Source organism: Rhododendron vialii, chromosome 12a (assembly GCF_030253575.1).
Source record: "Rhododendron vialii isolate Sample 1 chromosome 12a, ASM3025357v1".
Classification (NCBI taxonomy): domain Eukaryota; kingdom Viridiplantae; phylum Streptophyta; class Magnoliopsida; order Ericales; family Ericaceae; genus Rhododendron; species Rhododendron vialii.
The window spans coordinates 8,144,751-8,168,986 of record NC_080568.1 but is presented as its reverse complement, the minus strand read 5'-3'; the positions used below and the strand labels follow the sequence as shown (position 1 = coordinate 8,168,986).

At 36.7% G+C, this 24,236-nt stretch overlaps 2 protein-coding genes across 3 annotated transcripts; both read left to right on the top strand.

The window, feature by feature from the left end:
• Window positions 1–11,568: 11,568 nt before the first annotated feature.
• On the top strand, window positions 11,569–18,009 carry LOC131310449 (uncharacterized). 2 transcript variants are annotated; one of them, XM_058337451.1, is made up of 5 exons: window positions 11,569–12,043; window positions 12,148–13,697; window positions 16,333–16,749; window positions 16,948–17,177; window positions 17,509–18,009. In XM_058337451.1, the coding sequence occupies exons 1-5, from the start codon at window positions 11,868–11,870 to the stop codon at window positions 17,758–17,760; spliced, it is 2,625 nt and encodes an 874-aa protein (XP_058193434.1). In that variant the 5' UTR covers window positions 11,569–11,867; the 3' UTR covers window positions 17,761–18,009. The 2 variants fall into 2 exon arrangements, with proteins under 2 accessions (XP_058193434.1, XP_058193435.1); XM_058337452.1 differs by having other exon boundaries at window positions 11,570–12,043; window positions 16,945–17,177.
• A 3,180-nt stretch (window positions 18,010–21,189) lies between these two features.
• On the top strand, window positions 21,190–24,176 carry LOC131310447 (large ribosomal subunit protein eL34-like). Its single transcript, XM_058337450.1, has 4 exons — window positions 21,190–21,349; window positions 22,703–22,782; window positions 23,665–23,774; window positions 23,853–24,176. Exons 1-4 carry the CDS (start codon window positions 21,271–21,273, stop codon window positions 23,944–23,946), a joined length of 363 nt encoding a protein of 120 aa, XP_058193433.1. The 5' UTR covers window positions 21,190–21,270; the 3' UTR covers window positions 23,947–24,176.
• The last annotated feature ends 60 nt before the right edge of the window (window positions 24,177–24,236 follow it).

Below are 24,236 nucleotides of genomic sequence, written 5' to 3'. Positions count from 1 at the left end.
GTGTTTTTGTTTTTCTAAAACATCCCTTTAAATTTAAGCCGTCCAAAAAATGGACCAAATTGGTCAAAAGCCAAATTGACCGGATCCAACCCCTTATTTGGAATGTACTTTCCATGTCTAAAGTTGTGGCCATGGCATCAAGTTTTTCGTATCGCAAAAGATGTAAAACGTGGAGCATCAATTTCTAACTCTTGGCCAATGGGCTTGTAGCTCAATGGTATTTTCTAGTTTCCTTACAGGAGGTCAGAGTTTGAGAGTTTTGTCGTGTGCGTATGTAGTTCATGCCTATGGACAGCCTTTGAATCCCTATGTACTAACTTACTAACTTCCCTTAACCCTCCGCTAATGTATACCAACTATACCGCTTGGAAAAAAAATAAAAAAATCATCTCTTGTGGTAGTAGGTCTTTTGGAAGCCACTTATTTTAAAAGTTTTGAATTGTAAATTGCAAATTATACATTTTGCATTATACTCCTAATGAGAATCTATTAAAGAATTTGAAATGTGCAGAATAATTTTTGCAAGAGAGTTTTGAGTGAGTTTAATCGCAATCCAAAAGTCTCATCCATGAGTGATTTTTAAATTATGCATTTCTCCAATTCGTTTTTTGGAATTTTACAAAATCATCTTACAATAATACAATGAGCTCTCAACCGTCCAAACACCCCCCAGATAGTGATGTTTTAATTGCCTTTTCATGATACTATTATTCTAGCAAAAAGGGATTTGACTACTAGCACTAAAATAAAACGAGGAATGTTAGGTACAAAGAAAATATACTCGAAAATCACTCAAAACAGGAGTTTTTTACCGCTAACAAAAGTCTATTAACGGCCATAAATACCTCTAAAAATGTATTCTGGGTAATTTTCGAGTACAATTTCTTTGTACTTGGCACTTTGAAACAATACAGCCAAACCAAAATCGGTTTCCAAAAGCATTCATGTGCATAAAAGCCGTGAGAGAGATCTGTGCTTGACTAGGATTGCAATTTCTCTTTACTTGCAAAGTCAAAAAAATATACTAATTTCACTTTAATAATTTTACTACTTCTATCGTTTGCGCGTGATCAGGGGCGAAATCAGAATTTTTGTTTTAAGAAAAATAGAAGCAAATGCGACTACACATAGTTAAATTTGATTTTGTTTCGTAATTGGTTATTTGTGCTACTAACTTGCAAGGAGACATAAACGCGTAGATTATGTCATATGTAATGTTTGAAGTTCTTTTTTTTTTTCACGATGTAATGTTTGAAGTTAGTTGGGGTAATTTAGGAGCTTTGTTTTTGTGAAGTTGAAATAGCCACATTTGACTGCAAATTTTAACATGCCTAGGTGAAAAGTCGAAGTTAATGAGGTCAAGTGACCCCACTTGTACCAAGTTTCCTCCGCCTTTGCATGTAATAAGCCCACTTTTACTTCAAAATAAACATATATACATGTCTGCTTAAACCCTCGTAAGTATATTTAATCAAGATAAAACTTAGGCGTGTTGAGTGACTTTCATTTCTCCGTATGAATAGATACATAAAGTATTAAGTAAAAAACGGCGGATAATCTTATTATTTTTTTGGTCAATTGGTAAATGGATTTACAAATATGATGAAAATTACATCAAGCTCAAAAATCAATTATTGTGTGCCAAAGTCAAAACAGAGTGTCGTACTCTGAAATCGTGAGGTGTCTGTATAGGTCCCGACCATTTGTTAATTTTTCTAATTTAATTGAATTTTCCATTTGCTTATTTGCGTTCACATGATTCGCTAGTAGTGCCTTTTTTCCACTACCCAAAAAAAAAATTCCTAATTTTGCTGATACACTTCATGTAATACCCGTCCCGGATATTTCGGTATTTTAATTACTTTTAATTGAATTATGGTTTAAATCGTAAACAATAGAACTTGCAAGGGTCCTGAGTGTGATTTGTGGTTGGAATATAAGTTAGCAATTGGTTTCGCTTGCACACGATAATTACTTTATAGGTTTACAAATATCGTGGGGGAGATATTTCTCCCCATTCGTATCCCTTGTACGTAGAGAGAGAGAGAGAGAGAGAGAGAGAAGCGGCAGAGGGAAGGAGAAGAAGGAAAAAAAACCTAGGTGCAGGGCTGTTCTTCACGAAATTATTCATGGTGTCAAGCCGGTCAATTGGAAAGTGCTAAAACCGTAAGTTTAGCGTATCTCGGTCGATACAAAGGTGAGTGTGTTTGATATGGTTCTCCTTAATATAATATTGTTGTGGTGGTGAGTGTATATCTTGCTAATCGTAGTTAGCTTTCGATGTGATTATCTTTTATGAGATATTGTTGTAATGGTGAGTGGATATCTTACTAATCGTAGTTAACTTTTGATATAATTATTTTTATGAGATGTTGCTATAGTGGTGGGTATATATCATGTTAACAGATGATTTAGCTATTGATATTCATGCATGATGATTTGTATTCTTGGAGGTTATATATCATGTTAACCGAGGTTTAGTTATTGATATGCATGTTGTGGTGTGTTGATTGTACCCGCTTAAGGATTGTGGAGTAAGTCACACCATATCGTGGGCCGTGCCGTCTAATTAACGGTGACTGGGAATATGGTGTGCGGGACACAATACCTTGGGTACATGGGATGTGGCAGACGTGTCACTGCACGTGATGTAATTACATTCATATTATTGTGCATTGATTATTATTGCTCAGTTGGGTGGATATGTTGGTTATAACTGTTGTATACATTCAAGTATTTCACTTACATTGGTGAAGTGTATTTATGTTGACATTCCTTCTGGTATTGTGGTATTATATTGAGCATTTCTATATCTCACACACTCTGACTTTCCTTTTTGGTCTGCCAGGTAGCAGGTTGCTTAGAGTGAGTCCACTACCGGTCGTCATGTTGAGGTGTTTTACTAGCGTCAGGTGGGGTTTTGGTTGCGTTGTTGTGGAGTGCCTTAGCTGATACAGAACTTTACTTGTAAGGAGTTGTAGTCAAGAATAGTTAAAGTTTTTAAATTGTATGGGTTGTAATTATTTTTGGTCGATGGTTGGTGTTCTATTTGAAGTTAGCCTTGGACGTTGTGAATGGTCTAGTTGTTTTAGGTGGTTGATGATGAAATTGGTTTGTTCAAGTTGTAAGTAAGTCGTCGGTGGATGTGTTGAAGTATAGAATTTTTAAAGTGCTGTAATGCAGATGTTGTTTCTTGGTTGTGCGAGGTTAAAGTTGGTTGGTCAATACGTTGACTCATTTTTATGTTAAGGTGATAAGTCTTCCGCTGGGTGTTTAGTTCTGACAGGTTGTGAGGTGTGATTTGGTCTTCTGTGTGGAATGTCACATGGTCGCGCCGACTCGGACCCACTTTGGGTGCCATTTGCGGGGCCGGGCGTGACACTTCAAATGGGTCCAAACCTAGAGTAGAAAAAACCTGGTATTTCTCTTTTGTATAACACTATTTTGAGAGAAACCAAACACATCTTTAGGGCTGCTAATTAGGCATATTAATTAAGGGAGTCTGATCGGAAGTTAAGGCGGGAGAACTGGAGAAAATGACAACAACATCATTTGATAAATATATATATAAGTATAAGTAGAAAGAGAAATAATTGATTGACATTTAATTCCTCAACATAATGTGAGAAAGTGACGACTTTCTTGCTGGATGAAAGATCAAAAGATGAACGTGCTTTGTTCGTTTGCTATTTTAGTTTTGTTTTTCAATCATTACCTTACTTCTTTCTCCAATCATTATCCTATTTTTTCAATTATTACTTTCACATCTCTCTCTATCTCTCTCCAATCATTACCCATATCTTTAATTATTACTCTATTTCTCTCTCCACCCACTACCAAAACTAAACTAAACTAAACTAAATTCTCAACCAAACACAACCGAGATGGTTGAGATTCTATCTTTAGGGAGGGAAGATCTTCCAGTCTCCCCAATCATTTTTGGGTTACGAAGATTCTGGTCGGTGGTTTCCTAAGCTCTCCAACAGTGATGATAAAGGTGTCTGAATGCGGATTTGGTAGCGATCCTTCTGCAGGAGCAAGATTCGGTTGCGATCCTCCATCCACCCACCTTCATGAGCGGAATTCTGGGTTCGATATCGACGCTGAGCTTTTTTTTTTTTCGTTTTTTGTTTGTTTTGTTTTATTTTGTTGTTTTTTTTATCCTTTCGGACCGGTAGTGTCCCTTCTTGTACTTTGTTTTATTCTATATATGAGATTTTTGAGTTTCTAAATAAATAAAGATACAGAGCCCAAAGCCTTTTAGGAAATTAGTAAGTTTCCACTATATTTTTTTTAGTGGCAATAGTTAAGTTGTTTTCGCGAAATGATATATTTTTGTATATATGTGAGGAGAATGATTTGTCTAAAAATCCGTAAAAAGTTTGGTTTTAGCCCATATAATAAATTTAGCTCAGTGGAATAGGTTGATTGGTGGGTTTGCTCTCCACAAGTACATGATCAAGGTTCGATTCTTGGGTCTAGGCCACAAGATATGAGTAATTTCGTATGAATCTCATAATCCCGACATGGATGACCTATTTTTAACTGGACCGGAGAGAAAATTAGTTCAAGTGCACGTAAGCTGACCCGAACACTCCTGACCGTCGAAAACAAAAGAAAGATCAAAGATACGGGTGGTTACCTACCCTGCTAAAAGATACGTAGATCTTGCATAAATTTTATTTTTGTCTGATTTTTCCTTTTTCCTTTTAGTATTCTACTATCTTTTACGTCGTCGTCTATATTTCTTAAATCTTGCATTAGAATTTCGAATATTCGTAACAGCTGCCGCAATTTGTTCTTCGCGTCTCGTTTGTTAGCACTTATAAGCTAATTTATTTCAGCTTATTTGTTTAAGAAATCTAATGCGGACTGTTTGCTAGTAATTATGGGTAATTATGTATGTTCTTTCAACTTATTCGACTTAAGATGAGATTATTTTAATCTCCGATTCGTAGAGTTTTTATTTATTTCAAGATGACAAAGTTACGGATGGAGAAAAAACTCTATAATTTTGAAGTACTTGTATAGAATCATTAAGAACAATTTAGAATTTAGTAGATAAAATTATTCTACAACTTATTTAACCAAACAGTTTAAACTTCTATTCAAACTTATAAAATGCTACACTAAACATGTTTAAATTTACATCAAGAGGCCCTTTGGACTAACCTTTTGGTTTTAACTTCACATATATCAACATTGATATAATTCAAAAAAAAAATCTAGAGAATTCTAATATTGAAAAAAGAAGAAGAAATCCTTCAAAAAATTGGCTGAGTATGGGAATCATTAACTTTATGTGTCTTATCAATATCTCTACATCTAATTTGCTTAAAGATAAATTTTCTCTCATTTCTCTTTTTTTAAAGAAGTGTATTTTTTGTGCGGTCTTTTTGGTTGTTTTTTGTTTATTTTTATTAGATTTGGATCAAATTTTTATATCATGCCGTTCGGCTCAATGAGAGAAGTCAAAAAGACAATCTTTAGTGTCTTTAGCAATATCTTTAGTGTACTTTAAAGCAAATAATTAGAAAATTATAATCAAAAAATCTAATTTATAAGTAATAATAGACAGATATATAATCAAGGGATGTGATTTTGGCACGACACTTTTAGCCAATAGCACTCCACTTTTAGTTTTAATTGTTTTCTCACATGATGAAGACTCAAAGTAGAGTGCCAGTGGCTAAAAATAAAGTGTCAAAATCAATTTTCATAATCAATATGAGATTGCATTATATTTACTGTAGTATTCCTATTTCACGTATTGAGGGGTGTATTCAGGTCGTCGTTTGCGTTTCACCTTACTAATTGTTCACTTTGGGTTCCGAGAACCATCCCATCTCCCTCAACACGGTATCTAATATGCTTTTTTCTCCAGGGATATGCTGCCAGGCACCCCGTGCCAAGCGGGGTGCGAACGGCATCCGGCCGTTCATCTCTGCACTGACTGATCGGATTGAATCTGAGCGCATACAGATCTGAACCGTTCATTGTTCGATTAAAATCCAAGCTATCGATTCCCGAGATAAACGGCCGGATCGGCCGCTCAACACCACTACCAAGCACTCCCATTTGACAGCATCTCCCAATCTGTTACCCAAAAATCTCCTTCAAAATTACTATTACCAAACAAGTTGCATTCTAGTACTGTAGTAGTTCTTTTGTCCCAGAACTGTTTAAGATTTCATCGAAATCAGCAATCAAAATCAGTACTTCGGTTACGATTGCGTAAACAGAGGAACATTAGCGGTTCTAGTAACTAGTAAGTAAGTATTAATTAACGTAAAGTGGTTCAAAAGAAACCCAAGATTTGGATTCTTAGAATTAAGGGTATTTTAATAATCATGGGCTTGATTTTGCATTCACCCAATCTAAGGGCCTGTTTGGCCATTAATTTCATTGTCCATTTTGCTTTTTTGGATTTTTGCTGCTGGGAGCCGAATATGAATATGGATTCGGAAAAAATTCATTATCAAAAAATGAATAGGAAAATAAAAAATTCATAGAATTACACCAGGAGGAGCTTTTTAGATTTCGATTATATCACGTACAAAATTCTTCTGCAAAATTTGTTCTGCACCTATCATCCATTTTTTTTTTCTTTCAGATTCTCAAACTCTATAATCTACAATTCGAAATTCTAAAAATAATTGTCCCCCGAACACTCCCCTTATTTGATCTCGTCTGTCCAAAATAAAACACGTAGTTTCCTGTAAAAGGCATTGGCATAATTTCTTTCATCCGTGGTTTTCTTCTTCTTCCTTCATTTTCTTTATTTTTACAAAATAATGATATTTTTTCCTCTCTCATCCCACTCTATTTATTATTTTGCTTGAATTCTTTCTCAGTCAGCTTTGTCATCATTTTTCTCTCCTATTAAATTCTCTCTCTCTGCCAAATCCTTCTAGAAAAATTCCTACAAACTTTTACTCGTACTAGCCAAGCAATTTGTACGAATTATTAATTAGGATGAGTTCCTACTAAAAGCCACTTGGCTTTTTTCTTTTGTTGTCTCTATTCGTTTTTTTTTTCGTGTTTGTTAATTTTGAGTGTTTTTTTTTTTTTTGGATTTTTTTCAAAAAAAAAATTTGAGCTTCGATCCTAATTTTTTACTTTCTCGATTACTCTCGTCGAGAAGAATCGATCATTCACAAAAATTTAACGCCAAACCAACAAATGCAAAAAAAATTTGAATAGCCAAGTAACTTTTTTAAGGAAAAACTCACCCTCTCCCACCGTGTCGTCTTGTGTTAAAGTAGCAATAATTATTTCTCTGAACAAAACAAAAGTGACCAAAATTGATGACACAAAAATCACCATTCCTTAGTCAACGCGTAATTATTTTGCTCTTTCGCAACTCTCTTACATTAATTTTCCTCTCCTGTTGATTAAATTCTCTATCTCCGCCAAATTTCTACAATATTCATAATGGATTTTCAGAATCTTTTCCTACAAAAATACACAATAGATATTTATATAATCTTTCACTAGCTTGTCAAGTACCTCGGTCTTAAGATTTACAGAATATTTTTTTAAATGTATTTCTTCACCCTATCAAAACTGAAAATGTAAAGTAAATCAGTACGTACTTTCATGCATTCGACTGCGGTTCAAATCTTACTGACTATTAACTAATACTACTAATCACTTTCGCCGAGAAAAAGTGAGCTTTTTAATTCCGCTCTTCCTTCAAAAGAAATCGAAAGTGTGCTTATGTAATGTCTAATTTGTATATCTTTGAACACCTTATGTTTCATGATAACATTGAGAAAAAAAAAGTATTTTAGGGAAATCAGTTTGGTCTATTAGGCTTAAATGCAACAAAATGAGAAAAACCATTCTAATTGGAATAAAAGTCATGTAGAGCGTTCAAATACATCGTATTTTCTCTTTAAAACGGCTCGAGAATTCAAGTTCTTATTTGTCTCTTTACATGGCTATAGTTGAATAAATAGTTCAAACCTACCCGTAATAGGGGAAGGGACAATAATCATAAGGTGAGGTAGGAGTAGAGGCATTGAAGGTGCCAGAATGCCAAAATGAGGAGGTGGCGGTAGAGGCATTGGGGTGGCAACATAGGCATCAACAAGGACGGAGCCGGAAATCGTTGTGGTGGCAACCGCTGCCACTCTCCCTAACTCCATCCTTGGGCATTTGGGGCGATAGAAGATGGTGGAGGAGGGCCAAGTAGAGTAGGGGTTGCAGAGGGACGAAAAGAGGTTGGGTTGACGCAATGTGGTGGGTCTATGATGTGGCGGCGATGGTTATGAAGGGTTTAAGGCGGAAGCCGATAAGAGTTGGGTGGTGGCAAGTAATTATTGTACTACCCAACACAAATTTTGATCGTTTCCATTTTCGGAACAATATTGAGATCTTCATTTTAACATACAACTTAAAAGCACAATCAAAACCCTCGAAACGAAAAAATAATCAAAACATTTATCAAGTGATTACGTGTTTTAGTATCGTCGTTTGTCATTTTAGTTTAGCATAAAAATATTTTGATATAACCCTTTAGCATTCACTATTGGTTCGTTATATTTTCCGTCCATATAATGGTGTGAAGCCAAATCCACTCTGATCCGATCGCAATGAGAAATCTTCCACTTATTTTCCATTTAATCTTCTAATGAAACCGATCTCTCTATAAAACAATAAATAGGAAGTTGAACTGTCCGAATGATTGACTGTTTCTAAAGCATGCTAATCTTAAATTAGTTTGAATCAGTTTTTTCTTTCCCTCTTATTAAATGTGTAAAGAAATCCAAATGAAAAGATATTTTCATTTAAAAGTCAGTTTCTTAACAAGCAAGTAGTATTGACTCATTTAGATGATGATTTATTCTTTCATCTCCTCCATAAGAGTATCTATTTGTTAGCACGTAGTTGTTATTTCTTTTATGTATATATAAGCTTGTTTACGTCAATTGAACTCAATTTAGTTGTTGAAAATTCTCGTATGATCGAGGTACTGTCTTGTCCGGTTGTTGTATTCTTAAGAAATTTGAATGCAATTCTCTAACCGCTTAAACATAAAATAGGACTTGTAAATGTTGCGATGTCATGTTCGTGGAAACAAATGAAAAGAAACGCAACTCTAATTCTCGATCTCTTTCTTGTCTATATAAAGAAAGACTAGCATAAAGCCTGTGCTATGCACGACACATATTTAAAAACCTGAACAAATAAAAAAACTACACCATATTTGTCCACATATTTATTTAGCAATTGATAAGAACTTACCATTAAAAGATGGTCAGAGTAGAGGCTCTAGATTCATGTGAATCAGCAAAATATCTCACTTGGTTGGAAATAAGGGGGAAATAGTAATTTTTTTCCCAATCCTGACCTTTTCTTTATTTTTGGTTTAAAAAGTGTTCAAATGTCATAAGTTTTTTTTTGCCGTCTTTCAAGAAAACAATTATGGCAAATACCATTCCCTTTTCACTTTCCTCAGATTATTTTCATTAAAATTGAACAAGTGAGATTAAATATTTACCATTTTTACTAAAATATTCTTTATTAATAATTTCCTTTCCTCATTCTTTTTACTATTTCCAAAATAGCCTAAACTTTCCGGATTAGCGCATGTCTTAGAGACCCATTTCTTCATTATGTATCATCCGGTTTCGAGTTTTCTGTGTTTGACCGTTTTGAGAATTAACACTACTCTACTCTTTGTGCAAAACTCTATTCTCCACTTTTATCGAAATACTTCAACAGATTTTTTTTTAAATATATACTTTAGATTCTAACAATTTAAGATCCACAACTCACAATTTATAAAATAAAATAAAAAAAACCCCTCCCAAACATGCCCTAAAGAAGCGGATCAAAAAACATGCCCTAAGAAGCGGATCAAATAAACATGCCCTAAGGAAAGTACAATCAAACCGACCCAAAGAAATAAATAAAAAGTACAATGAATAAACCTAAAAAAGCATTATTCCCAAAGGCATTTTCTGGGCTACCAAACAGGGCTTGTTAACCTTAACGAGAACAATGACTCTTCTCTATGTTCCATTCCATTTTCGAAACGTGTCGAACTGACAGAGAGAGAACGCTGACAGAACAAAAGACCTTCAAAAATAATCCAAACCGACATAACTCGTACTTATGAGAAATCTAATCACTTTCGGAGCGATGGTTAGTCCGGTTGGTTGGTGACTTGGTGGATTTACTCTCCGCATGATTGATCAGAGTTTGATTTTTGGGGTTTGGCCGCAATAAGTAATTTCTTGCGTATTTTTTGTTCCAACGTGGACGGATTGCATTTGGCTGGACGAAAAGAAATTTAGTTGAGGCGAGCATAAACTGACCTGAACCGAACTTCCTTGACCGTCCAACAAGAATAAAGAAATCTAATCAATTTCCAAAGAAAATATGAGAATTCTAAAGCCACTCCATAACACTACACAACTACACAAGAATCACAAGCCACACTCGCGTTTTATTATGGGCGCCGCTATTCGCAGCCCTCTATTTACTTCCGTAGCCCACTAAATTTCGGTAAATGATTGTTGAAAATCATAAATAGCATTTCGGTAAATTGCTGTTGAAAACAAGATTATATTTCGGTAACTACATGTCGAAAATATGTTCAACTTTCGGTAAACAACTGCCGAACATGCATTTTCGATAAACATCTGTTGAAAAAAATATTATATTTCGGTAATTGGACGCTGAAAATATATCTCAATTTCGGTAACTAACTGTCGAGTATAATTGAAAATTTTTAACGGGCTATGGGAGTAAATAGAGGGCTGCGAATAGCAGCGCCCTTTATTATTGGGAAAATTTCAAAATACCTCCCCAATCTTTACTCTAAATTTCAATTAGACTCTCAACCTTTTAAAAAAATCAATTTTACTCCAATGTTATCTTCCGTTAATCAAAACGCCCCCTTCCGTCTGAATGACTAACAAATTTCGTTAAAGGCTCTGTTAAATAGCGTCCTGATCAAATTTTGATGATCTAAGCCGCTCAATGTGTTCAGAACGTGATTTTAAGGGTACCCGTGAGAAATCAGCAAAAAAAATGACCTGAAAGGGCTTCATCCGAACAGTTTTTTATTGAACAGTTCAATAAAAAACTACTCAAATCAAACCCTTCCCAGTCATTTTTTTGCTGATTTCTCATGTGTACCCTTAAAATCATGTTCTGAACACATTGAGCGGCTCAAATCATCGAAATTTGATCGAGAAAGAGGAGGTGTGGACCGATCCAAATTTTGTTCAAGTTACGACGTCCGGATTTTGCTTCAATCTGCAAACGTAGTATGAATTTTAAATTTAGAGTAAAGGTCGGGGGTATTTTGAATTTTTCCGTTTATTCTTCTCAAACGTAGTTTCCTTTTCTTTCCTTTTCAAACAACAAAAAAAACGTAGTTTTCTTTCTTTTTCCAATAAATCGATGTCCAAACTAGCTTTTGCACTTCCCGACTAATTCCGGGACCTTAAAATGCACAGCAGGACAAACCCTCAAATAGTCCTACAGTTTAAAATATTTAACCTTCGTATAATTTGAACATGCGATCTCATAAAATATAAACACTTGTTCACTTTATTTCTTATGTCAGGCCAAACCTTTAAATTACCAAACGTAGCTTTCTCTCTCCTAACTCTTCTCTCATAATTTCTCTGATACTGTCCTCCCCATCTGCACAATCTCCGCCCATATCTTTATATCTGTCCTCCTCCTATGACAAGATTTTTCTCCCCAATTTCTGTGTCTGCTAGTGGATAGACAGTCCACACTCTCAATTGGAACCCGATACGAGTACAATTTCTTGTGCCTAAACCCTACTTTTCTTTCACCTCTGTTTAGCAATAACAAAAGCCCATGAGGAGAATTTCCATTTTATGGGTACCCAGAAGTTTTTCTCTCTCTCTATGATCAAAACCCACTTGGGTTTTCTATATAAAGGCTTCTCAGAGGAGTTTACATGTAAAAACATGCTTAGGCTTGCTAATTATTTCTGGGTTTTGCCCACGTATCTTTTCCTTCTTTTTGGGTTCATTTTCAGACACATATTCAGGTATGATTTGTTAAATTTGGTACTTTTTGCCTTCTGGGTGATTGATTTTCTGAGATTTTCTTACTGATTTTGTGATGAATGAATTTTTTTGTTTCTGCTTTCAGATTATTTTCAGCTGATAGCTATAAGAAGAAAGATTCCGATTTTGAGGCTGATCATTTGCAACAGGATGATCAAATTGATTCAGTTTGTGAAACAGAGGAAGAGAATCAAGAGTTTGTTTTCGGGTTCCGGTTTCAGAACAGCGGAACCGAGCACTCTGTTTCGCGAGAAAATTCTCTGAATCACAACGCAAGCAAGTATCATCAGTTCACCTCCACAAAAGATTACAGGGGATTCATTGAGGAGCCTGAAACCGTTAGCTGTTCCGTCCAGGAGTTGTTTCTGAGTCCAAATGATCAAAATTCTTGGGAATTCGATTCCAAAGCAAATAAATCTATCATCAGTGCAAAAACAGAGGACTCTGTTTTTCAAGAAAATTTGCGGAGTTCGAAAACGAGCAAGTATCAGTTCATATCCACCAATGACGTCAAGGGATTCATTGAGGAACCTGAAAGGATTACCTTTCAGCTTCAGGATTTTTCCGTGGGTCTAAATGATTTTCCCAATGCAGAAAATGGAAATCAAGGTTCAGGGGAATTCAATTCTAAAGCGAAGAACTCTATTACCAGTGGAGAAACAGAGGACTCCGTTTTCCAATCAAATTTGCCGAATCAGAAAGCGAGCAAGCCTCAGTTCAGTTCCAACAAAGATTTCTGGGAATTTATTGAGAAGCCTGAAGTCATTCAAGGTTCTTCGGTGGGTCCAAATGATTTTCAAATCGTTGATAGTGGAAATCAAGATTTCAATGGATTTTATTCAGAAGAAGCAGAGGACTCTGTTACTGAAGGAGAGAACTCTGTTACTCCAGAACAGGGGATTTTCCCCAGTGATTGTTATTTTCAAGGCAAAAAAGAGACAACCGGCTTGGAAATCAGTCACTTGGGTGTGGAAAATTCTTCTCAAGAAGTTGGATTGAATTCGCGGAATCCATTCTGGTGTTTCGATTTTGATTTTGAGCCCAAGGCTAGTGTTTCAAGCGAAGAAGTGGATTCAATCACCAGTGATTATTTTGCAAACTCTTTCGTGGACGAAGAATCAGAGAATCCAAACCTAGAATTCACCGAGGAAATTTCGAATCCGGCCGAAATCAGTTTTCTCGAACCAAGAGCTTCTTGCACTGACGATGAGTTCATAGAATTCGAGCCAGATTTCCAAGATTCTGCTAAAAGTGAACCAGAAGATTTACAAGAAATGGAAGAGGAAGGAAAATCTGAAGAACCGAAAAGCTGGGAAAAATCATGGGATTACGGTTATGAAGATGATGATGATGATGATGATGACTTGTTTGGTGATGTTCTTTTGAAACACCGAGAATCAGTTGAACAGATGAAAGCTGAAATGAAGAATGCAAAAGGTAAAGGGGTGTTGCCCACTATTCTGGAGGAATCTGAGAGTCCACCAAAAGTGGTGGAGGATTTGAGGCCACTGATGAGAATTGATGAGAAATTCGAGCACAAGGACCGTTTGGAAGAGATTCAGAAGGTGTATAAAGGGTACGCAGAGAAAATGAGGAAACTGGACGTCTTGAATTACCAAACGCTGCATGGAATCAGTGAGTTTCTAATCCCTCCCCCACTTGTTTTCTGTTTTTTTTGTTTCCTGTTTTTCGCTTTCAGTTTCGGAAAATGTCGAACTCCTTGCCAATCCCATTCGGTCCTGCTCGTTTGTGGATTCTTTCTGGACCCAAGTTTATGATCGAGAGCTTTTCATTTTTTAGACATTGTCGAGAGTGTCAGTCAATTAAAAAATCACGTTCATTGATTACCAAGTGATATATCTGCGGGATAGATTTTAATCATTTTACTATGTCGCAAGAAGAAAAAATAAAGAATTTGAAGCACTTATTTGGAATCTATTTTCACAACATTGATGTTTTCGAAACGCGTATGAGACGATATTCAGTCGATATAATAATATTTAACGTGATTAATGTTTTCGACGCGTTCCAGTCATTTTAGAACATAAATTGTTCGTCTTCTTGTATTGTCCTTTCATTTTAGGTTGACTTGGTTGTCTATTAAAGTAGGCGAAGACCAATGACTCTTCAGGATAGGAACTCAAACTTTTTGAATTTTGGCAACTGCAGGGTGCTGTTGATAGTTATATCTGGTACATTTTGAGGATCAAAATTGTTTACTCCTAATCTTCTTTTTTTCGAAACATTAGTGATGCCAAAAATCAGCTTGATCACTATCGATTAACATGATTTTACAACATATTTATCTCGACGGGAAAAAAAAATTCTAGAGCGAAATTCATTTCTTACCTTATTTTTTGGGTATTCAATTAGTAATAAGAAAGTCATGGCGCCTGCATCTCTAACTTTCCTACTAGCATTAGTTTTTTTTCTCAAAACTCATTCCGTAAAAAAATACACAAGATTTTGCATGAATCTTATTTTTGTACTACCAGTTTTCTATATAAATAAGCTATTGCCTTTGTGATTTCTCTACAAATTTCTTTTATCAAATACTTTTCCTTTACTTCATTTCACTTCACTAATTTTCTAGAACAATTTTTCCACACTAATTCCAATGAATATCACGAATTCTAAACGATAATATTGACAAGCTCTAAAACATAAACAATTCCGATCATCAAACTGAAAACAGCCCGAATATAATCAAAAAGGGCTGGAAAGCATGTGTTCCCTTGTGTATATTTAAGCGTGGACTTAATATTAAATATTTAATTTCTCATTTTTCTTGAGCTTCTCAGGTGTTGGGTGAGTATATATAATTAGCTAAAAAGAAAGGTTGTCCCACCCCAAGAGTTAGTCCTACTGTTTGGTAGGTTTGCTCTCTATACAATTGACTAGGATTCGATTCTTGGGGTCAGACACAAGAAAAAAAATTCTTCTGAATTTCCAATCCCAGCGTAGAAGACTTGCCTTTGACCGGACCGGAAAAGAGATAAATTGAGGTGCACGTAAATTAGCCTGAACGTCCCTGACTGTCGAACCAAGAAGAATAAATAAATAACACTAATTGCTTTGGTAACCATAATTGAGTACCACATTTTAGGTACCATGCGATGTGTTACTGCTGTATAGGTAAAATGCGCCCCATTTGTCATATAGTAAAGCACATTTTACCAATGCAATGATAACACGAACCCAAAATGTGGCACACAGACATCCTCACCTTAGCATTGCTCAAAAAAGGAAAAAGAAAGGGTTGTCCCACCTCATGATGTTGGAGAATTTTTTGTTTCACAACATATAGAGAGTTTCTTTTAGGAGGATTATTGGTTTGGTGGGTCTCCATAGAGTCTTTACACCTCCTTGGGGCCCCCACTATCAATGTGCGTCAATAAAGGCGCTGATCTGATCCCACTTCTTTGTCTACTCTTCATTTAGGTCAATGGTGTTTTCATGTTTATGGTACGTTTCAGTAGTGTTTCAAATTTCAATTGCATCCCCACCTTCTTTCCCCCCATTAAAATCACATCATCTGGAGAAGGCCATATACCCCACTGTCATCCCTCTTTTCTTGAAAGTCAGGTGTTCGGGCGCACCTTAACTAATTTTCGGGGACCAATTCACCGCCCGTTCTTGGGGGTTTAATTAAAATCAGAGCGAAGTTTTGTGTAGACTGACTCCAACAGAGTCGATAGCACCTGAGAGGTGATTATATATATAGCTTTGGTGAATTGAGTAGTTAAGTTGCATGTAATCTTTGAATGGATTAGTTAAGTTCAAATCCGTTGTACTAAAAAAAACGCCTTTCTCTGTATTCCGATGCATTTCGGTTATTGGGTTAGGTGAGAATCTTCATATATCTCTCAAGATTCTTACTTGATTCAATTATTGGAAAATGTACCCGAAAACCTCCCTGATTTGGGAGCATGAGGTGGTGATTCATTTAAGACCCCCACGCGCTCAAGTGAATCTCAATCATACTTACTGAATTTGGGGTGATTCGGAGACCAAATTACGAGACCATATATGGACTTTTTGATTGGCGTTACATGTGCTTATTATCCTCGAGATCGAACTTTTAACCTCGGGGTTAGTAAGCCTACTGGTCCTCAGCAACAATATCCAGTATTCCAATCTTTTTTTTAAAAACTTGGGTTGTCTGTGCCAGCTCAGATGCGCTTCAACTAGATGTTGTTGCTCTAATTCGCTACTAAATGTGTATGACCACCGTCAATTCTGAAACGATCAGCTTTATATACGTGTGTAGGTTTCCTCCAATTGAAAGATCAAATTCACCAAGGTTCAGCCCAGAAATCATCGGTTTCAGCGATCAAATCCCTGCTTTTGCCAAACCTCTTGCAAGTCAAGCTACGAAGGATTTTCGCCGATCCAACGCTGAAGTCCATTACTGATTTGCACCGGAACTTGGAATTGGTATACGTTGGACACGCCTGCCTTTCGTGGGAGATCCTCCACTGGCAATATAGGAAAGCGATGGAAATGCTGGAAGATGAAGGTGAAGGAAACACGAGTTCATATAACCATGTGGCCGGTGAATTCCAGCAGTTTCGAGTGCTTTTGGAGAGGTTTGTGGAGAACGAGCCGTTCCAAGGCCCCAGAGTCCAAACCTACGCCAAGAACCGGTGTGATATTCGTTCCATTCTTCAAGTTCCGGTTATTAAAGGTAAACAATGTTGTGTCCAGATATGGGTAGCAACATTCATGTCCGTGTCTTGTTTTTCGAAATTGTCGAGTCCTTGGTCTATGCATGTGTTGTGTCCATGTCCCGTATCCATATTCGTAGATATGCTCTAATCAGATAGGCAACAATATTAAGCATTATGCAGTTAGCTAAGGAACCTTCAATATTGTGCTGCAGAAGATAGTTTGAAGGACAAGAAGGATAGTACAGTTTGGGAAGATTATGAAGTCTCAGCTGCAATGCTGACACAAGTAATCGACGAATCGATGCGCGTTTTCTGGGAATTCATCGAGGCCGATAAAGATGAGGCCAATGTGATCTTGAAGGGGATTCAGTCAACCAATCATGTTGATCTTCAAGACCCTTCAGATTCCGAGTTTCTGATGGACATCAAAACAATTCTCCAAAAGGTTTGCTTTCTCACTGTTTCGGCATCGTCATTTCTCTTCTCTTTTTTTCGGTTTATTTTCTTCCCTCGATTTGGATTCTCTTTCGTTCACATACATCGACTCACCGCGCTCGTGGATTACCATAGCCTCTGCTTTTGTAATGCGCTCTCTTCTTTTTCGTAAGCCTAAGTGCGTAACTTTGCATGTTCTAAACAAAATTTTGGTAACTGTACGTAGGAACATTTACCCAGCGTTACCTGGCAACTTTTTAGCCGTTACCCAGCGAAGTCATACTTGATGTTCTATAATTAATGGGATGTATCATTTTTTGTAATTTGTCTTGTTAACACAGAAGGAAAAGAGGCTGAAGGACCTGCTGAGGAGTGGGAACTGCTTAGTGAAGAAGTTCCAAAAACACCAAGAAAGTAGACTGAGTGGTGCCCTGTTATTCGCCCAAGTTGAGCTGAAACTGGTGTCAAGAGTGCTGAATATGTCAAGATTAACAACAGATCAGCTGGTCTGGTGTCAAAAGAAACTAAACAAGGTTAGCATTGTGAACAGGAAGATTCAGTTAGAACCCTCGTTTTTGCTTTTCCCATTTTGAGATCTCGAAAATAACAGATAAAGGCGATTGTATAGACTCAGCTCGTTATACAGCAATTCTGCAGGTTATGTATATAGGAGTAGAACCCTTATTTGTGTTTTTTCTTCATTTTTGGACGTTAAAAGAATTACAGAAAGGCGATTGTATAAAACTCGCTTGTCACAACAATTCCGATCGGGTTGTGTATATGTTGGAGACTTGCAATGACATTTTGGTTTGCCAATCATTTTTTTTTTTTGGCAAATTTTTTAGCTCTTATTTTCGAAGCATGGGTTTGATGAGCAGGGATTAATCACCATCTGAGTTGTTTTGGATTTCACCTGGATTTGGATGAGAATCAATGTATTACTAGAAAACATCATTTTAGAGCTCCCCTTCATTTAAATATACTCTTTTTCTGTTTTCATTTATATATGTAAAATTATAAAATTATCCTGCATTTATTTTTTTGACAACATACAAGGTAATCTTATAATTGTAAATTAATAAATTGAAAAAGGAGTTCTGTTAGCTATAAGAGAAGAGCACCAATATTAGTTTCCATAAACTCAAAGTCATTGTGCTGAAAACACTCTCTTTTTAATTAGGGTTGCGCTCCTCTCCGCTAATTGTTCGGTAAAATTCAATATTTTTCTCGACAAGATATTTTTATAGAACCCACACTTGTGCCATAACTCTAGCAAACGGAAAAGATCCACTTCCCTATAATTCATCATGCAAGCCATGACTTGGGCAATTTGCCATGCACATATAACATCGCTTTAGATTTATATCAATGAAATACTATTAACTCATACGTCTAGTATAAGTTTTTTTTTTTTTTTAAATTATGTATATGAGCTTATTCATTCACTAACATTTGACTTATTCCGTCCCATAAATTAGTTTGTAAAAAGTCTTCAGAGAAAAAATAAAACACTCATTCAAAAAATATGCGTGAAAATAATTTACTATTTTATTATAAAAAATAGCAAGATTTACCAAAAAAAAATAATTAAAATTATAAAAAAGCGAATATTTATATAAAAAAACAAAATAAAATAGTGCAAGCGAAAGCATATAAAGATTTGGGAGCTTGTTGTGCCCTTAGGACTGCAGGCTCTCTTGTGCCCTCAAATGTAGGTTTCATCTCGAGTCCAAAAATTATATTGAATTGTCTATGTTGTAGAGCTAGATGAGTATTATATCCCGTACCAAAATTCAAGTAGATCAGGCAATGAAAACCTTCTGGTCAAATGGATTGTTGTGTAGTACATTTGCAACTTTGTATTTGCTTCCTTACCCAAAAAAACTTTGTATTTGCTTTTCATTGTAACAAGAATATGACCTTGTCTGTTTGGAGGGTCTCAAAATTTCTGAGCACGGTCTATCTCCACTTATTACTTTAAAAAACCTTCCTCAAAACACTCAAATGAACAAGAGACTCTTCAATCACTGAGTTATTGATATTTGATCGATAGAACTTTTTACAAATACGTTCTACTTGATGAGTTATAAATTATGAATGGATCAAATTAAAATTTTGAACCCGCAACGAGTACCTTATTTATGGGACAGCATCCTGTTGTGCCTTAAAGCCATAAGCCTGACAGTCCCGACCTCAGAGAAATTGGTCACATGTAACGCAATGAAGCACAACCAAGTGTGCTTCACGAGTGCAGTTTTGTTTACCCTCCTTAAGTATATGACATTATTTTGTGGTGGGATCCACACACATTGTGGCGGGCTCCATACACTTTGTGATGGAATCCACACAATTTCAACCAATAAGAATAAGAGTAATGTTCACCCTCTTAAGTGGAATGTGAAGAAAACTCAACTCTTATTTCACGGATCTTTCCATCACATTTGTGGAAACCACGGGATAGAGTCTATGGGGCTCCGATGAATCCGGTTCACTCCTTCTTTGACCGTGGTTTGATTGAGAGTGGCTCCTGGCTTCCACCTAACATGCACAATGAAGCACGATTAAAAGACCACACTGGAAGATCTCCAGGATGACCCTCCGGTGCAAGGATGAGTACAGTTGCTCAGAGATGAAAGCCAAGAACTACGGTTTGCAAGTATAAGAGAATGTACCTCTCTAGGGTGGGCATAAAGGGGTATTTATAAGGCTTCCTTTGGTTTGGCCTCCAAGACTGCACATGTACTTGTCACGCATCAGTTGACATCATCCTTCTGTCACATTAGGGTTTCGTAACCGTTTATAGGGTGAGCTGACACCTTCACATGCCCTCATCCTTATCCAAGCTTGTAACTGCTTGGGTGACGCCACGGTCATTATCATGGCTGCAGTTGTTCCCATGTGGGTGAGCTAGTAGCATGGTCCCTACGTCCATTCAAGGCCGAATGTGGGATACGACCGTCAAAGGGTCGGCATGCTCGACAGATGATTCCTTCTGACTTCTGGAGAGGCTCCGCCGAACATCGAGACAAGCCGAGTCAAACCATCAACAAGGTTCGGAGAGCACGGACCATTTGCGGGAGGCTCGATGTCTGCTCGGCGCGGGCACGAGCCGTTATTTCAATCTGCTGCAAAGTCCTCACCAAAGTGTGGTGGAAACGAGACACAAATTAAACTGGAAAGAATCCAACTCCTTTTTTTCTTCAATCAACCACAAACACTTATTCAAATATTTACACAAATTCACTCACATATACATTGGGACCCACACATACTACATATTCAGGATATGTGGGTCTCATCAAAAGATATGAATATGTGTAAGTGTTTGTGGTTATATAATAATTATTATTTTTTACCTCGTTGGCCGAATCTAGCCATGGATCCTCCATACCAATCTTCGTCGTTGGAAAATAAAGCCCAAAATATTTGCCCCATCAAAAGATATGTATGTGTCAGTGCTTGTGGTTATATAGTTACTAGGGTTTGCCCGTGCCTGAAAGCACGGCGCAACGTGAGATCTAATTAGTGGTAATTGTGCAATTAATATTGTTTGAGGGAGAGAGAGACGTGAGATCTAATTAGTGGCAACTGTGCAATTAATATTGTTTGAGAGAGAGAGGGAGAGCCGTAGGATTTATGGAGCAAATCAGTTGTTATAACAGAAATGCTACGGACAAAGAAAATTTACCTCGAAACTACTCCGAAAAGATCAATTAGTGGTTGAGATTCACTTTGATGTGTATAACACAATCATCAAAGTGATTTTCAACCATTAATTGCTGTTTTCGGCGTACTTTCAAAGTAAATTTTCTTTGTACCTAGCATTTCCTTATGATTTATAGAGACAAAATTCAAAAACCATTCTCCCTCTTAGATTGTTTTTTCTTACCTTGTTGGCCGAATCTAGCCGTGGATCCCCCATACCAATTTTCGCCGTTGGAAAAAAAAAGCCCAAAATATTCAATTCGATATCAGCCGTAGGATCTAGGGCGACATACTCCTCCATTACATATATCCTTCTCTCTCCTATTCGTAGACCCCCTTCTGCTTCCGCCACAAAGAGGGGAGAGAGAGAGAGAGAGAGAGCGAACCCAGCCTCGACGATGGTGCAACGGCTGACTTATCGCAAGCGGCATAGCTATGCCACCAAATCTAACCAGCACCGGATCGTCAAAACCCCCGGTACTACTTCTTCCACCTCTACACCAAATCATATACATATATACATTACATGTATGAATGTATATATTTATGTACCCTATTTTGGGTGCGTACAACTCGTAAAATTTTCTATTTATTTTACGATTTTTTTTTACGAAATTCCAAGATTGATGTTGTTATATTTTTTTATCCAAAATGTTAGGGGTGTAAATTGTAGCATTTCCAACGTATTCATGTGTGTGTACGGTATACCCCTTTCACTCACTCATATTGCTTGTCCATTTTAGAAAGTCGTTTGGTTAATCCGATCAAAAAATGAAGTACTTCCCTGTATAGTGGAGATGCTAGGGGGGGTAATAAAATGACATTAATCATTCAAAGGGATAACATTTTACCACAGACGGCATAGCATTTTTAATATTTTTAAATTTATGTTTTTACTGTGTCTAACCACTCAGAAGACATAACATTAACCATTCAAACACATCCAGGGGTTGCCCCACTGTTTCGAGTAGATGCCCTGGCTTGGGGAGTACTCTTGTCTGTGGTTGGATTCTTCACAGGGTGAGTACCTTGCAGTAAATGGGGGCCATGACAGGTGTTGCTGTACTAGCTCCCCGGAGGTTTGGGTTTCGTAGTTGGATTCATTTAGTGGCTTGTCTGTAGGACTGTTCCTCTGATAACCAAAAAAAACACATTTACCATTCAATATTATAGCATGTTTCTATTGGGTACACCATAAGAGGGGGGACAAATTAGTTTTCCCCCCTGTATAATTTTTTGAACTATTTTACACTAATTAAGAAACAGAAGTGCTTATGTTTTGGATCCGAATGGTGTGTATAGTTCTTTTTAAATCTGTGTGTATATATGGATAGTGTTGGAGCATCTGTTGACCAAATTTTTATGACAGTTGTGAGTTGGATTTCATCTAGATAGATATTAATTTTGAACAAAGGGTTTTATGTTCTCATAAGCTCATAACACACATAAGGCTGGTTTTGGCTTTCGAAACTAGAGGGGAAGTTGGATTAGAGTTAGAAAATACATATTCTGTTTGAGCCTTGCAATGATCATGGAAAGTCGGGCATAGGGACCAATCTTTGTGTACTATAGCTTTTGTAAAATGTTAAAGGGATATCTATCAAGCCACTGCAATCAAATAGTGATTTTTAAACCCATGGTAATAAAACTCCAAAACTCTATGTCGAAATTTCTATGTAAGCTATGAAATCTACATTTGAGCTATTATAATGATATACACAGCTATATAAACAGGACTTTAGACTTTTAGGACTTCAGACTTTTGTATAGGTAACAAACGATTTGGGTTTGTTCTCATATCACTGTTTCTTGTGTTCTTTGGGATTGTAGGTGGGAAGCTAGTGTATCAGAGTACCAAGAAGAGGGCAAGTGGTCCCAAGTGCCCTGTCACAGGGAAGAGAATACAAGGGGTAAGTTTATTTTGAATCTGCTAATCATTAGCACTACATTCCCGTTTACCCGTGTCATTAGTTTCCATGACAATGAAAATTCCGAAAAATAGAACCATTTCCCGTCATTTTCAATTGTTGCTTCCCTTTCCGTATGAAGCGGTGGATGATGGCTATGTCCTGGACCGGTGTTTGTTGAGTTTAAGACATATTACAATTGCATATATGACTTGGTCCCGACCCATGAAGCTACTAGTTCAAAGTCTCATTTGGATATTGTACGATGAAGCAACTCAAATATAACAGAGGTTGCACCTCATATTTTGGCCACAACATAAGTGGGTCTTGAACTAAATGGGTATTGGCGTCCATTTATTTCCATCATTGACTGAACTAAATGGGCTGTCTCAAAATTTGTTCTGTTTACATTTTGCCTGGTTTTCCAAGACAGGTGGTAGCCTTACTAATACCTGTACCTTGTTAGGGATTTAAGACCTTATATTTGCTTCTATGGGCTTAGGTGTAACTTCAAGAATGGTGTGCGTTAGTTTCTAAACTTTCATTTAACGTTGTATCATGGCTCGCTAATGTTAGCAGCAGTGTATGCCTTGGGGTTAAAAAAAATGAGGTGGGAAGTTTGACAAACTAGATCCACATTTTTGCGTCCTGTTCCCTTGTTAAACTATTTCCCATGGTAGTAGAACTAGAATTTGAAGTGAATTTTTTTTTGGTCACACGGAAATAAAAGAATTTGAAGTGATTGTCCTTTTTTTTCCCATCCAAGGCAGGATATAAGGGACATGGTGTTTCTTTGGAATCTGTAGTATGTCCTTATAGGTAGCATTTCAATTATTATGGACTTCATACTGTCTAACTCACAATACCTTGTTGATTGTACCTCAGATTCCTCACTTGAGACCTGCCGAATATAGGAGATCTAGATTATCTAGAAACAGGAGGACGGTGAACCGTGCTTATGGGGGGGTGTTGTCTGGAGGTGCTGTGAGGGAAAGGTATGTTTCTTGCAACTATTCATCTTTGTTTTCTTATCTTGTTCACATCTATATTTATCAACATGTTTATGGTTTCAGGATCATTAGAGCCTTTCTAGTGGAAGAGCAAAAGATTGTGAAGAAGGTTTTGAAGATTCAAAAGGCCAAAGAAAAGCAAGCCGGTAAAAGTTGAGCTTTGAGCATTTGACGGAGAGAATTTTGGATGCGGACAGTAATTACGAATTGTAATGTGAGATTTAAATTTGATTTTGTAACTTATCGGCCTGTTTGAAACAGTTATTATTAGTACTTTTTGTTAAGTTTATCATCAAAGTAATTGTGTCAGTGTTTTGCTCTTTCTGTTATTTCAATGTTGTCCTAAACATAATTTGGATTTTTTTAAGTTCGGTTGGATTTGTCTCATCGTTTTCATACTCCATTTATTATCATAACCAAACTTGAATAGATCATTTGAAGCTGACT